Here is a 15,841-nt window from a genome sequence, read left to right as displayed (position 1 = left end):
GCTGCTGTGTGTTGGAGAAGATGCAGGGGCCGGGGCTGGGGCTTGGGAGGACAAAGGACTGGCTGAGGGGATGGCAGCTCTGTCTCAGGCCTGGGCTCCCCCATCGCCCCGGATGCCCACTTCTCCCTCCTGGGCACACGCTCTCCTTACTTCTCACATTCTGCTTAGCTTGCTACGCTCGTGTCCATGGCTCCCCCCCCACTGCCAGGGGAAGCTGCCTCTTCTTTCTGGCAACTTCAGCCTTTTCTCCTTTTCCCAGACAGTGGCTCAGTAAGAAACCTGACTGTTTTGGGGGAGGCAAGGGACGGGTCCCTCGCCTGGGTTTGGCTGATGGGATGGGGGTGTGCACACACCTCCTTTAGTTGCTCCTAAGGTCATGTTCGACATCGTGGGGTGCATTTTGCTGCTCAGGGAGCTTTCCCAGACCCGGAATGTTTGGTTTGGTGCTCACAGACCCTGACAAGGATAGGTATTGCTGTTCCTCAGTTTTGCCTGGGGAAATGGAGGCTCAGTGACGTTCAGTGACATGCCCAGAGTCATGCCACTGGGGGGTGGCCCAGGGCTCCAGGTCTCCAGCACCCCTTGCCACACTCCTCGCCAGGTCACATCATCTCCTAGATTTGAAATCTGTTCACATAGTCTGTCCCGAAGGGAAAAAAATCAGTTATGGCCCCCTCTTGCCCATAAAGAGGGAGATTCCTGGGCATGAACGCACCTTCTCACCCCCGCTGGCGTCCTTGGCCTCTGCTCACTGACCTGGGAGGAAAGGGTCTGGGTGGTTCTGACCTCTGCAGGCTGAGGCCCGGGGAGGCGGGTGGCCCTCGGTGGCAGGCATCCCAGGCCGTCCTTTCCCTGATGAGCCTCTCTACCTTTGCTCAGATGACCCAGCTCATGAAGGCCGCCAAAAGCGGGACCAAGGATGGGCTGGAGAAGACGCGGATGGCCGTCATGCGCAAAGTCTCCTTCCTGCACAGGAAGGACGTCCTCGGTGAGGCGCTGCCCGAGCGGGAGGGTCTGGTGCTCAGCTCTGGGCTGCGGGTCGGGAGGGTGGGATTTTGCTTTACACCCCAGTGGTCATGCTGGGTGGGTACCACTTGGCATATGGCTTCCTCTGGCGGTGGGGGTTGGGGGCTGAGTCCCAAATATACTGGTAGGTCCCAGTGTGCCTCCCCTTCCTCTGGCAGGCATGGCCTGTCTCTTCTGGGAGAGCTGGGCCTCTCCCTTCAGCGTCCCTGTTGCTTTTGTCACAGCTGTCTTGGCTTCCTGCCCCCTGTGCTGTCTGGCTCACCTGTCCTCATCTTTTTTGTTCCTGTTCCCTCCTTCCTTTATCCATCCACCCATCTCTCCAACCAGCTGACATTTACTGAATCCTACTAAGCGCCACAGCCGGCGCTGCATGCAGGGACCCAGGGTGCATGTATCAGCAGTGCCTCCGGGGCCAGCTGGTGGCACAGCGTGGGAGACAGACACGGACGTGGGAAATGACAGGACAGGTTGACAAGTGGTCCACTGGGGTGCCCTGGGGGCATGGAGAAAATGAGGATGGACTTGGGGGATGGAAGATCAGGGAAGGAGGAGGCACAGGTCACCAGGTGGAGCAGAGTGGGTGCTCTGGGAAGAGGAGCAAGCCGGTGTGCAGAGCCCCGGATGTGGGAAAGTACGAGATGTTCCAGAGGTGCTCCTAGTCAGCACCGATTAAGTATTTATTGTGTGCCAGGTGCTCTCCTATGAGCCTGCAGTTCCTCACTTAATCCTTATCCTCACCACACAAGGTGCAGAGAACTCTCACATTCCCATGCAGCAGATGAGGGAATAGGCACAGAGAGGTTGTGACAGGGCTGAGGACACACAGGCCTGGAAGGGATAGAGGAGGCCTCAGGTGGCGGGAGTGAGGGCAGGCGTGATAGATTAGGGTCTGGTCAGTACAGGCTCTGTTGGCCTTGCTGGGCATTTGCCTTTGGTCTTAAGGACGCTGGAAGGTCAGTAGAAGGTTTTACACAGAAGTGTCCCATGGTTAGATTTCAATTGGTCATTCATGCGACAAGTTTTATTAAGCATTTACTATGTGCTAGGAACTGTCCTAAAGCCTTGGGACACAGCTGTGAACATGAATCTTGCCCCTGTTCCCCCGAACCCCCCTTCAGGTGCCTACCCTCGCTCCTGGTCCCCACCAGGCTCTGGTCCATTCCTCCAGAGAATGTCTAGGTCAGGGCCCCTGATGTGTTCCCAGGCATTGGTGGGACAGGGCCAAGTGAGACCAGCCCCTGCTGCTCACCTCACATCTTTGGAGGCGACAGACAAGGAGACAAAGAATCCCAGTACAGTGGGATCACAGCTGATGGAATTCTGGGGGTGCCAGTTCTCCTTGGAAGGATGTAGGCTTTGTCTCCTGCCCGTCCTCAGCACATGGTCTGGTGCAGCGGAAGGAACACAGGCCTCAAGCCAGGCAGAACTTTGAGAGCCTGTGTCCTCCTGGAAAATGTAGTTTCACCTCCCTGTGCCTCGGTTTCCTCATCTGTACAGTGGCGTGGCTGTCTCTCTTGTAGGGCTGTGGTGAGGATGTCCGAGGTAGTATGGGGACAGAGAGAGTCCTGTGTAGCAGACGTTATTCTTGGTGGGCAGTCAGTCCCTTAGTGGAGGCGTTTGGTGCTAGGACGGCCTCGTGCTGGCTTGCTCAGACCCTGGCTCTGTGGCCTTCTGGCCGGGTCACCTTGCACTTTTTCCCCTTTTGGGGCAGCAGACTGTAAATGAGTTTTCATCTGTAAAATGGGTTGAGCCCCACCCGTGTACTTGGTGCGGTGATAAACCAGGTAGGTGTGTGCAGGCCTGGTACAGGCGGGTGCTCAGTGATTGTCCATGTTCCCTCTGCATTTCGGGGAGCACTGACCCTTGATGAGGGAGGGAGCAGGCCAAGTGGCCATTCTAAACTCATAGAGATGGTCCTAAGAAAGGACAGCGTGGCCAGGCCAGCTGGCTGGGAGCTCTTCCTGGGTCACCCTCCCAACCCCAGGCTGGCCAGGGCTCTCCTCAGGCCTCCCCACCCCGCCCATGAGCCCAGCGCCTTCCTGAAGTGACCCTCCCCGCAGAGGCGATATTAATAGCCGTGGCAGGGCTCGGATCACAGGCCAAGAATGTTACCCAGCAGCTCGTGGGGGAAGAGGAAGCTGCGAGGCCGGCTGGGGTGGGTGCGGAGTGATGCCCGGGGCGTGATGTGGGCCCGGCAGGAGGGCCTGCACCACCCCCACCCCAACGCTGTCATCCGCTGTCCCTCCTCCTCCTCCTCCTCTGTCTCCTGCTCAGGTAAGGGCCTACTGGGGTGTCCCTGCCCCCTCCCACCCCTGGGATCGCTGCCGCTTCTTCTTTCCTCCCCAGCTTCCTCACAGCTCCCGTTCGCTGCTGCCCACAGCCGCCGCTGAAGTCAGAGCCCCTCAGCAGCTGGGGTCCCATCTCCCAGCACCTGTACCTTGCTCTGGTGGGGGCTGGAACCCTCTCTGGAGCCTCCCTCACTGTCTGACCTCCTCCCACTCTCAGAGGCCTGGGCCTTTGTCCATCTCATTCCGTCCTCCGTCCGAGGTCCAGCTCCACTCACGCCCAGGATTCCCTGTCAGGCTCCTGTTGAACATTTTCCCTTTAGCTCTGCATTTTTCATTTAGAAATGAAAGTGCCAAACCACGCTGCCCTGTTCTTCTCGGGGCTTATTTTCTTCCCCGTTTTAGACTTCCAGAAGAAAACTATTTTTAGTTCCTAGTGATGGGGACACGGGCGACTGGCCTTCGCCAGGCCAGAGCGGGCGGGCCTGAGCAGGGACAGTGGCTTCTGGCAGCGTGGATGCCGAGAGCCCGGGCCCTGCAGGATGTGGCTTTGGTTTCTGCCTGTTTACCCTCTCGCTCACTCACTCGCAATTGTTCACTGATGGACTGTTCCAGGCCCTGGGACGTAGCAGGGAACTCCTGAGAAGGAGCAACCGGGCGGCTGTAACCCCACGGGGCCCCAGGAGCTGCTCGTGCCCTAGGACCCGGGTCCAAGGCTGGTCTAGGGGGGCTCTCAGCTCCTGAGGCCTGAGAAGGGTGTGCTGTCCCTGCCTTAGCTGTGTCATCGGCCCATCTGACTTTCCAGGTGACTCGGAGGAGGAGGATATGGGGCTCCTGGAGGTCAGCGTTTCGGACATCAAGCCCCCAGCCCCAGAGCTGGGCCCCATGCCAGAGGGCCTGAGCCCTCAGCAGGTCTGTGGGGGAGTGGGGAAGGTGGAGGTCTGCAGGGGCAGGGGTGGCTTGGGGCTTCCAGCCTGTTCTCTGGGGCCCTGCTGGTCTGGATCTCACAGGGGATGTGATGACTGGGGGCTCTTGGCAGAGCTCAGCTGGGCGGGAGCCTCCTGGGTTCTCTCCTCAGCCACTGCACAGGCTTCCCACTTTCTACCCCATGTGCTCTGTGCTGTTGGTTTTAGGGGGTGGGCTCCCAGCATCTAGAGTGCTTGCCTCCTCCCACTCCATGCCACGCAGAGCTGTCCTGTTGGCTGTTTCTGACTAAGGTGTCATTTGAAGAATAAGATGGGAAAACAGACTCAGGGGAGGCTGCAGGTGTGTAGGTGCCCAGCCCCTGCCATCTGTCCACTGGTCCTCACCCTGGGCCTCAGTGCTGCCACGAGCTCCTACCAGGAACTGAGGCTCTTTAAGAATGGCTTCCTTGGCCGGGTGCAGTGGCTCACACCTGTAACCCCAACACTTTGGGAGGGTGAGATGGGTGGATCAACTGAGGTCAGGAATTCGAGACCATCCTGGCCAACATGGTGAAACCCCGTTTCTAATAAAAATACAAAAAAAAAAAAAAAATTAGATGGGCATGGTGGTGCATGCTTGTAGTCTCAGCTATTCAGGAAGTTGACGCAGGAGAATCACTTGAACCCAGAAGGCAGAGGTTGCAGTGAGCCGAGATCGCACCACTGCACTCCAGCCTGGCGACAGAGGGAGCGAGACTCCATCTCAAAAAAAAAAAAAAAGGCTTTCTTATTGTAGAGCATCATGCTGAGGCTGGGCGGCTTTGCTCTGGGATCTCAGCCCAGTCACGTTTTCCCTTCGCTATCTGCGTTTTGCCAGCTGTGAAACAGGGTGCGAGATCCCTGGTTCCTCTGGCTGTGAGGCCACTGAGCGGGATGTGTCAGGGCAGATAGCTCAATGGAAGGGATTTCCCATTTTTTTGGTCAGCAGAAAATCCTGACGCTTGGCCCTTTTTGAAAATCAGGAAGATAGAGCCACCAGGCTCCTGCTGGCAGCAGCTGGCCAGAGCAGAGCTGGGGCAGGCGGCTCCCTTCTCAGGACACTTACTCTCCCATTCATGGCAATCCACCTGCCTCCCTCATGGACGGTACCTGCCCGGCCCAGCATGGCATTTGTGATGGCGAAGCCCCAGCTATGAGAGCCCGAGAGACCAGACCTGCAGCTCAAAATCCGGGCCTCCCACTCCTGCTCGTGCTGCCCAGGACTCCGTCCTCCTGGTGCTGCCCCTGGGCCTTTCCCCTGCAGCCCTGTGCAATTTCTGGATCAGGCAATGTCAGTTACTCTGGGCCAGCAGCTCTCAACCAAGGGTGATTTTTGCCCCCCAGGAGATATTTGGCAACATTTGAAGACAATTTTGGTTGTCATCACTTGGGTTGCTACTGGCATCTGATGGGTAGAGGCCAGGGAAGCTGCTGAACATCCTGCAAGGCATGGGACAGCCCCACCACGGGGAGTTACACGGCCCCAAATGTCCTTGTGCTCTGCTCTGGGTGCTGCTTGAATACCTGGGAATTGTTGGCAATGGATCGACAATGGGGCAGGGGTCTTGCCATCTGCTGAGACTGTGTGGCCAGGCCATGGTCAGGCCTGGCTGCAGGCAGGGCAGTGGAAGATGGGAGAAGAGCCTGCTGGAGGCAGGAGGAGGCAGCAGAGGGAGTAGGGCAGGGGATCAGGGTTCTAGTGACAGTGGGCTCCTGATGGACACTCAGGACAGCTGTGGGGGTAGAGCGGGGGGTCAGTTACCTCCCAACCTGAGATCGCGAGGGATGGGCTCCCCCTTGGACCCCTCTCACATGTGACACCTGTGAGCACTGTCCTAACTGTCCCGTTGTCCCAGGCTGCACAATAGAGCCACCCGGGAAGATTTCAAAATCCCTGATATCCAGGTTGCACCTCATTCGGAGGACAGTAGAACTTCAGAAGGTCTGGGGTGGGAGCCAGGTGACTGTGTTGGAAAGATCCCCAGCTGAGGGAGGTGCAAGCCACACCACGCTCGATGGGGTGCTGCAGGCTGAGGGGTTGTGGTCCCCTCCGTGGACCAGGCTTCTGGAGGGATTAGGGTGATGGTGGGAGGGAAAGGAGAAGGGACTGGGGATGTTTAGCCGGAAGCAGAGACCACCCATGCGGGGGGACAGTACCCCAAGGCCTGTCTTGTGGAAGAGGGATAGCTCAAGGATTTCATTCACAAGTGAAGGGAGCTGAGATTCAGTTCACGATAATGCTAAGACAGAATTTTCTTTTCTTTTTTCTTTTTTTCTGAGATGGAGTCTTGCTCTGTTGCCCAGGCTGGAGTGCAGTGGCACGATCTCGGCTCACTGCAACCTCTGCCTCCCAGGTTCCAGCAATTCTCTTGCCTTAGCCTCCCAGGCAGCTAGGACTATAGGCATGCGCCACCACACCCAGCTGATTTTTGTATTTTTACTAGAGACGGGGTTTCACCATGTCGGCCAGGCTGGTCTTGAACTCCTGACTTCAGGTGATTTGCCCATCTCTGCCTCCCAAAGTGCTGGGATTATAGGCATGAGCCACCTCGCCCGGCCTAGAATTTTCTATTAGAGTTGTCCAAAGATGGAGGTGGTCACCTGCCACCATGGAGGAGCGTGGTGATTACCCCACCCCCAGATATATGTGCGTAGAGGGGCTTTCCCTGGGATGTGCCCTTCCGCCTCTATTCTGCAGCCTGGGCAGTAGGGCATTTCTTTTGGGTTGGCAGGGGCTCTGGAAGGAAGAGCAGCCACCAGGCCCAGTGGTCCCAGGTGGGACTGGGAGGGATGGGTTTCTCTGTCCTGTAGTCATCAGCTCCCCTTCCTGTCACCTAGGCCACAGCAGGCACTGGCCCTGTGCAGCAGGTGTCATGTGCACTGACTGTGCTTTTCGGCCCGAGCAGGTGGTCCGGAGGCACATCCTGGGCTCCATCGTGCAGAGCGAAGGCAGCTACGTGGAGTCTCTGAAGCGGATACTACAGGTGCGACTTCAGGGAGTTCTCAAGGGTCTCTGGGGAGAAGCAGGGAGGGCCCTGGAGGGTTACTTTACATGGAGTGTTTGGGGACTGTGGGCAGTTTTGAGGGGACAGGACCACAAGCCAGCACTGCTTTATGGGGACAGACAGTAGAACCTCCAAATGTAGGCAGCAAGAAGTCCTGGCGCCTTGGTGTTCACGGGAGTGTCTTCTTTCTGAACAAAATGGGATTCTTTGAAATGACTCCTGGAGAGCTGAGGGCATATACCCCCATTTATGTCTGGAAGGGACTGTGTTCTTCCTGACACTCTGGGAGCCCCTGGGGCTTGGACCATGTCTTCCCATCCTCCTGAGATCCTTAGGTGGGAAAATGTGTAGGATGGAGTCCTCCTTCTTGCATCAGGAGGGGTAGGATTGAGTCCTCTTTATTGCATCAGGAGGCCCAGGGATTGCTGAGTGGATGCTTGCGTGAAGTGACTAGTATGTGCCAACCTGAGAATCCCTGAGACAGTGTTTGAATCCCTGAGACAGTGACTTTTCTGGGATGTTGTGGGCTACCAGAGTGAGAACCCCGGGGCAGGGAATTGTTGCTCATGATACCCTCTCTTCCCCTCTCCAGTTTGGATCCTCAGAGAGAGATCCTAGGCGTCAGGCAGGTAGAGATGAACATATCACCTGTCTCTGACAAAGCTGGTTGGAGAGTGACGCTGGGTGTGGGAGCCAAGGGAGCTTGTAGTGACCTTACCACTCACGGGCTCAGTGACAGGCAGAGCTTTGCCCTCAGGCCGGCCTCCAAGGAGCTCCTTGCCGGCAGATGGCACATAAAAGACCCTCTTCCTCCCACCCAATTTAACACAGAAGCATGGGGGTGTTGTGGGTGACCAGTGAGGCCAAGGTGTTATGTTGATGGAGATCCTTCCAGAAGGACACATGAGTGAGGGATGAGTGCCTCCACCCGCGCCACAGGAAGGACCATTCATGGTTGGCTGAGTTCTGCATGAAGGCAGGTAGGGAGAGAGGCTGCGGCCTGGCCTGTGGCCTCACCCCGCCCTCCCCGGCAGGACTACCGCAACCCCCTGATGGAGATGGAGCCCAAGGCACTGAGTGCCCGCAAGTGCCAGGCGGTGTTCTTCCGCGTGAAGGAGATCCTGCACTGCCACTCCATGTTCCAGATCGCCCTGTCCTCCCGCGTGGCTGAGTGGGATTCCACCGAGAAGATCGGGGACCTCTTCGTGGCCTCGGTAAGTGTCCCCCAAACTTTTCCCCCAGCCCACCAAGGTAAAACCACAACCAGTCTGACCCCGGGGCCATGCAGTCCAGTCTCCTGCCTCTGCCTGCTCTCCTTGTTCAAGTCAGTGGGATTAGAGGGTGGCAGGGTCTCTGAGTCTTCCGGACCTGATCTAGGGGTGAGTGTGACACCCTGAAGTGGCCAGGATGTCCTTGGATATAGCTGGCAGGCCATGGTGCTGCCGGAGCCAGGTGGCTGTCCTGGTTCCTCCCAGGTGGCAGCGCCCCTGGCATCCCAGTCACTGTGGGCAGCCACCTGGCCGGTTGCAAGCTCCCTTACCGAGCACTTGAGGGGTGACAAGCCAGTGTGAAATGCTGTGAAAGACCACAACTTTGGCCCCGAGAGGACGTGCTGCAGTGCTGGGGAAGGGGCACTGGCTCATGATCCGGGGGACCTGGTTGTGGTCCCAGCTCAGTTCTGCAACCTAGGGCAGGTCCAGGGCCCACGCTGGGCCCAGGCTTCCCATCTGTGGAATGAGGGGTGCACTGGATTTCTGGCTGTTCTGGCTGAAGTCTGAGGGTCATGGGGTGAGGGAAGGTCACGTTGGTAGCACTCTGCTTTGATGTGTTTTAGGTGATAAGGTTTTGCTAAAAGAAAAAACCTTTTTTTTTTTGAAAGCCATAGTGCTCAATAGAGTCACTAAATAGGTCCGACCTTCCAGGTGTATGTCAGGGGCTCTGGTGAGAGGGTTGGTTGACTCTGGGCCGACCATCCCTCCCTCGGCAACTCAACTCTGGGCACACTGCCTGGTGAGAGGCCAGGAGCACTCTCCTTAAAGGCGGAGGGCCAGGGGCATTCGATTTCATGAACGAATGCAGTAGAATGGGTGTTGCCCCCACCCTCCCTCCACCCCTCTCCTCTCTCCCCACCTCTCCTCCCTCCACCTGTGGGCTTGGGCTGCTGCACTGGGGATGGAGACCTGGGAGGTGAAGGCCCCCTGGGCTCTCCCATGGCACCACCCCATCCCACCTGTGACCTCAGGCCGGCCTCTCTACCTCTCTGAGCCCCATGTCCTCACCCCAGTGAGGGTGATGGATTTGCACAGCTCGAGGCACTAAGGGAGCATGGGGTGAGTGCAGGCTGCCCTTCCGCTCCCTGCACTGAGATAGCCTCCCTGGCCCATACTTGCCTCGTTTCGTTCCGCTCCCTGCACTGAGGCGGCCTCCCTGGCCCACACCGGCCTCGTTTCAGTTTTCCAAGTCCATGGTGCTAGACGTGTACAGTGACTACGTGAACAACTTCACCAGCGCCATGTCCATCATCAAGAAGGCCTGCCTCACCAAGCCTGCCTTCCTCGAGTTCCTCAAGGTGGGCCTCCACGGTGGTACCGGGCCTGGTCGGGGTGGGCAGGGAGATTGCTCAGGCAGGAGGGAGCATTCTGGCCCCAGCTTTGGGTATGACATCGTAGCTTTGGCCTGGACACCTCCCTTCTTCCTTTTGGGGCAGCCCAGTCCCATGGGAGGAAAATCATTGCCTCCTGCCCCTGGGAGGAGGGTAGCCAAGTGTCTCTAAGCAGTTGGGATCCTGGAGCTTTGGCAGGGTGGAGGGGAGACCTGTGTCATCTCGCTGAGCCTTTGCCTCCTGTGCCCTGGTGAGTGCGTGGGTCCACCTGGCTGGCCCTGTGGCGGGCTGTGGCTCCAGGGTTGCTAAGCTGGTTCCTTTTCCTCATTTATGAAAGGGTGAGAAAATTCCTTAAAGGAGTATCTTGAGCATTGCGTGGGAGAGTAAAGGTTAAAGGCTTCGAAAACTTCAGAGTTCTCATGTGCTGCTGAGCCCAGGCTCCGCTGATTTCTCTGGGAGTGTAGTCTGGTGAGTCAGAGCCCCTGCCAGCAGGGAGCCTGCTGGCTGGCAGAGGATGCAGCTGGGCTAGGTGCCAGGAGACGTTCACATGTGCAGGCAGCCCAGGTTAGATGCCGTGGCCTCGGTGGAGGAACCCACTGTCTCCATCGAAAAGAACAGGGGATCAGGAGGAGCTGCCATCTGACATGGGCCCTGGTGGGGGATGGTGGGATTGTGCCAGGTAAAAGACAGAGGAGAGGCTATATCAGGTGTAAGGATAGTGGGGCAAAGGTCAGAGGCAGGAGGAGAGGGGTGGGAAGGTCTGTTTGGATTCTGGGAGCACTGATGCCTGTTGGGGAGTCCCAGGAGAGAAGGCCTGAGTGTGCACACCGAGAGGCAGCTGAGTTCAGTTTGGGTGGTTCTAGACCTCCAGGCTCAGGGCCTAGGATGTAATATTTCAGGCAATGGGGAGCCATTGAAGGATTTTGAGCTGGGGCAGATGGAAGTGGAGGCAGGTGGAGAAACTGTGGGATTGCAGCATATGGGGGCCAGGACCAGGTAACAGGTGTGTGGATGGAGTGGGGGACAGATGCAAGAGACAGGACAGAAGGCCCCCCCTGTGCCCCGCCCCTTATCCTAGCCCAAACCTGTCTGCATTTAGTTTAAGTGGAGGGAATGGTTGCCTTGGCCACTTCTAGAAGTCTGATGTCTTGAATAAATTACCGAGTTTCCGAGTTATGCCTTTAGTCCAGAGACCTTAAGATGACTGCTTTAGTCTCCTGAGGGTGTGGGGCCATGCAGGGGCACTGGTGGTGGGAGGGATCCCTGGCTGCGGAACCAGGGACCTCTGTCAGCTCTTCTTGCAAGCCCAGGGATGGGCAGGGTCTTAGGGCCTGGGGAGAGGACCCCAGAATGGGGACAGTGTCTGGACTCTGGGGCACTGGGCCCTCTCTGCAGGGAGTCAGCGAATGACAGAAACTTGTCTCCACCAGCGACGGCAGGTGTGCAGCCCAGACCGTGTCACCCTCTACGGGCTGATGGTCAAGCCCATCCAGAGGTTCCCACAGTTCATCCTTCTGCTTCAGGTACCGCTCGGGATTCCAGCAGCCTCGACCCACAGGGTTTGCCTGTGGGCTGGGAGGCGACTCCTGGGGTGGGAGGGAGGAGGTCCGGGCTCTTGTCCATGATCCACAACCCACCCAACCTGCTGTGGGACTCTGGCCTCATCTTTCTCCACTTCTAGAGTGACACTGATCATAACTCACAGCTCAGTTGGCACACCCCTCTGTGGGGAATGCCGAGAGGCTGCTGGTGGCCTGAGCCTAGGTTGCAGGAAGGGAATGAAGGCACAGGGAATCCCAGGACCCACGGGGCTCCTGGCATGGAGATGTCCAGTAAACGTGCTGAGCTTGGCCAGTTCAGATTCCAGCTGCAGAACAGGGGATGCCTAAGGGACATTAGCCCCACACAGGGTCCTGGAGAGCCTGGGACACTGTCCCAACTGCTGAGGGTCCTTGGGCAGGGGCTGGTCCTCATCAGGGAGCTGAGAGGGTGGTTACCAGACTGAGGGGTCTGGTGGCATATTCCTCTCCACTCTCAGTGCTGCCGGGCTGTGGGAGTAGGCTCTTATGTAACCATACCATTTATCAATTGGTCAGTGATTGATCTATACATTTATTTACCATCACAACCATTTCTAAGTGTACAGTTCAGTGCATTCACATTGTTCTGCAACCATCACCACCACCCATGCCAGAACTTTCTCATTATCCCAAACCGAAACTGTGTGCCCATTTAACAACTCCCGATTCTCCCTTCCCACAGCCTCTGGCAACCACCATTCTACCCTGTGTCTCTATGACTCTGACTGCTCTAGGAGAACACGTATATGTGGAATCACACAATGTTTTTCTTTTCTTGACTGGTTTGTTTTCCTTAGCATAAGATCCTCAAGATTCATCCGTGTCCTAGCACGTGTCTGATTTTCCCTCCTTTTCAAGGCTGAATGATATGCCATTGTATGGAGAGACCACATTTTGTTTACCCATTTGGGTGTCGATGGACATTTTTGCCTCCACATTTTGGCGACTGTGGCTAATGCTGCTATGAACATGGCTGGATAAATATCTGTTTGAGAGCCTGCTTTCAGTTCATTTGAGTCTATTCCTAGAAAGATCCATGCTTTTGTTTTCTTTTTCATTCATTAGCTGTATCTTGAGGTCTTGCTCTGCATCTGGTGCCATGTGTCCTGGCCTCAGGCCGGGCCCTTTGCAGACCGAGTGTGTGTAGGGGGGTGCGCAGGGTGAGGCTTTGCCCAGGCTGGGGTAGAGTTGGTCATGGGTGGGCTGCTCAGTCTCGGCTCTGGCCCGGCAGGACATGCTGAAGAACACCCCCAGGGGCCACCCGGACAGGCTGTCGCTGCAGCTGGCCCTCACGGAGCTGGAGACGCTGGCAGAGAAGCTGAACGAGCAGAAGCGTCTGGCTGACCAGGTGGCTGAGATCCAGCAGCTGACCAAGAGCGTCAGCGACCGCAGCAGCCTCAATAAGGTGACCTGGTCCTCCCACCTGCCTGCCCTCACCTGCCTGCCCTCACCTGCCTGCCCTCACCTGCGCTCCTGCCCGTGTCCCTGACCCACGCCACCCACTAGGTGGCAGTGTTCTCTGAGGGAGGGGAGGCCTCGCTCTTCCAGGCCCCCAGACGTGACTTGAGGATTGGATCCTCAGCGGGACCTCCACGTTCATTCCTATTCATGTTATTTTAGGATAAAAGTTCATTTTGCGCATCAGTGTGATTTCCAGTAAAGACTCCAGAAATCAAAGCCTAGTTAAATGAGCAGGCTCTGGAGAGTCAGAATCTGGGTTTAAATCCAGATTTTGCCACAGGTGCTTGCTGTGTGCCCTCAAGGGAATCACCCACCCTCTCTGAATCTCACTTGTTCCCTTTGAAATGAGGAGCATTTAATAGCACCGGAGCCCCAGGGCTGCTGCAGTGAAAGAGGGAGCTGGCAAAGCGGCTTCCTGACTGTCCTTAACACAAGAAGAAAGATGAAAAGTCCATACCACATTTTGGGGTTGCCACTTAGGAACATGCTATTAAAAAAAAAATTGAGCCGAGTGTGGTGACTCATACCTGTAATCCCAGCACTTTGGGAGGCCGAGGCAGGCAGATCACCTGAGGTCAGGAGTTCGAGACCAGCCTGGCCAACATGGTAAAAACTTGTCTCTACTAAAAATACAAAAATTAACCAGGCTTGGTGGCACACGCCTGTAATCCCAGCTACTTGGGAGGCTGAGGCAGGAGAATCACTTGAACTCAGGAGGCAGAAGTTGCAGTGAGCCGAGATTGTGACACTGCACTCCAGCCTGGGTGACAGAGCAAAATGCTATGTTTCCAAAGGGGGGAGAAAAAAAGACTTGCAAATGAGTCCACAGAGGAGCCTGTTTTTAAAGCACAAGGTCACCTCACAGAGTCACCTGTTGGTCACTGGAGTCCCTCTTCTTCCCTCTCAGCATATGACCTGAACTGCCTGGTGCTTTGCTGGGGTCTCTGGGAGGTCCCACACCCCGGCCCCCCTGCTCACCTACTGGAGCGTTGGGGAGGGCTGGGATAGTTCAGGCTGGGGTGCCCAGGCCCTGGGCACATTGCAGGACTGTTCTTTGGAGAAGGGATACTGTGTGAGGTCATAGGGAGAGGTTTAAATCTTCTGGGGAATAGACTGGGAGGCTCTTGGCTCTGTGGGGTCCTAGAAGCAGAACTAAGGCCTGTGGCTGGCCGTTTCCGGGAGGGAGGTTTTAGCAGCATGGGGAAGACCTTTCTAAGAGTCCAGGAAGGAGTGCCCAGAGGGACGGTGGCCCTTTCCGTGTGCGCTGCACTTTACAGTGTAGAGTGCTGTCTAACTTGCATCAGCATCTTTGCTCTCCACCCCATGGCTGTGAAGTGGGGCGGGGACAAGTCCTCCTGTAGGATCCCCTGCAGTGCCGAGCTTCAGGCAGCCCACATCTTTGGACTCTGCTGCTTCGGGCTAAATTCACGTTGCAGGTTGTGTTGTGGCCCACACAGTATTTTATCCTATTTAATTTAATATTCATTTTCATTTTATTTTGAAACAGGACCTCATGCTGTTGCCCAGGCTGGAGTACAGTGGTGCAAGAATGGCTCACTGCAGCCTTGAGCTCCTGGGCTCAAGTGAGCCTCCTGCCTCAGCTTCTCGAGTAGCTGAGACTACAAGTATGAGCGAGCACATCCAGCTAATTAATTTTTTTTTTTTGTAGAGATGGGGTCTCACTATGTTGCCCAGGCTGGTCTCAAACTCCTGGGATCAAGTGATCCTCCTGCCTCAGCCTCCCAAAGCGTTAGGATTACAGGCATGAGCCACCGCGCCTGGCCCACACGGTATTTTTAAGAACATGGCAGTAGTTGCCAACATTTAAAAATTGGGAGGGATCGTATAAAATTCAGACTTGTGGGTCTCCTCGGAGGGTAGGAAGAGCTGGCTCACTGGCCCACCTTCCCACGCGGCACCAGCCCCCTGAGTGGCTGGTGACCTCTTCCCCTTGGTCCCCACCCACCTTTCCCACTGATGTTACCTGCTGGCCTCTAAGGTGTCTGAGTTCACTTTACCTACACCTGAAGGATTGGGCTGGGGAAGATGAGATGGGCAGGGGACAGCGCCCTCTCCTCGGGATGTCCCCATCCACGTGGCTCAGGTTGGGCGTGAGCGGCAGGGTCACTCTCCACCCCCTGGTTCCAGGGAGGACTAACTCAGCCATCCCCCACACAAGCCTCGAGTTTGGAATGTCTCGGGAGAAAAAGCCTTCAGCCCCGCTGAAGCCATGGCCACCCGTGCTGGCCTTTGTGCTCAGGAATCTTCTCTTCTCCCCACCTTCAGCTCCCTTTTTGGTGACCAAGAGGCTTTCTCTTGCTTTGCCTCATACACCCCTGCAGCCGCAGTGGGGGGAGGCCTCTTGGGAGGAGGAAATCAATTCTGTATTGCTTGGAAAGAGCCATTCTGCCCTCTCCTGTTCTGTGAGGTGGGCCCTGGCTGTTTGATGTTGGGCAAAGGACTGGAGGCTCTAAGCTTCCGTTTCTCCATTTGCCAGGTAAGGGTGGGTTGGACCGTGTGAGATGTTAGGAAGAGTGTGGTGGGGCCTGCACCCTGGGCTTCCCTTCCAGGGCCCTCCCTGGACAGTCCTGGCCAGTTCTGTGACCTGTTCAGTGATGTCCCTATCACCAACACCCAGGGAGAAGCAGAAACGAAACTGGGTGTAACCCGAAACGGAACCATGCCAGCTGTTTCAAAATAGCCTACGCAGGAGCCTCCAAAGGGGACGTTTGTGCAACATCCTGGTTTTCTTTTTCTTTTTCTTGGTTTTAATCTGCCAAAGGGGCAGGGGCTGACTGCCATAGCCCAGGGGACTTTCCTCTTCCAAGTTCTGGGTCTTGGCACATTGGTCAGCCCTTGGGGTGGGGGGCCCTGCTGTCTTCAGGGTCCAAGTAGTGCTCTCTTGAGTTGGCATTTGGTTTGCTTGTGGAAATAGTGA

The 15,841-nt window shown here is 56.5% G+C and overlaps 1 protein-coding gene across 24 annotated transcripts in view; it reads left to right on the top strand.

Annotated features, from left to right (window-relative positions):
- The window catches only part of ARHGEF10L (Rho guanine nucleotide exchange factor 10 like), a 179,668-nt gene that overhangs the window by 96,491 nt on the left and 67,336 nt on the right, over positions 1 to 15,841 (top strand). For 21 of the 24 annotated variants that reach the window (XM_077972446.1, XM_077972391.1, XM_077972342.1 and 18 more), the window contains 7 exons: positions 880 to 988; positions 4,117 to 4,223; positions 7,162 to 7,239; positions 8,295 to 8,474; positions 9,713 to 9,829; positions 11,293 to 11,385; positions 12,674 to 12,847. In XM_077972446.1, the coding sequence (XP_077828572.1) occupies positions 880 to 988; positions 4,117 to 4,223; positions 7,162 to 7,239; positions 8,295 to 8,474; positions 9,713 to 9,829; positions 11,293 to 11,385; positions 12,674 to 12,847 (858 nt within the window). Of the gene's footprint in view, positions 1 to 879; positions 989 to 2,250; positions 3,301 to 4,116; positions 4,224 to 7,161; positions 7,240 to 8,294; positions 8,475 to 9,712; positions 9,830 to 10,199; positions 10,331 to 11,292; positions 11,386 to 12,673; positions 12,848 to 15,841 lie in introns of those variants that run through there. The other 3 variants (XM_015125156.3, XM_015125089.3, XM_077972487.1) reach the window with 2 other exon arrangements.

The sequence above is a fragment of the Macaca mulatta genome, chromosome 1 (genome assembly GCF_049350105.2).
Source record: "Macaca mulatta isolate MMU2019108-1 chromosome 1, T2T-MMU8v2.0, whole genome shotgun sequence".
Classification (NCBI taxonomy): domain Eukaryota; kingdom Metazoa; phylum Chordata; class Mammalia; order Primates; family Cercopithecidae; genus Macaca; species Macaca mulatta.
This window is presented reverse-complemented; position numbering and strand designations above follow the sequence as displayed.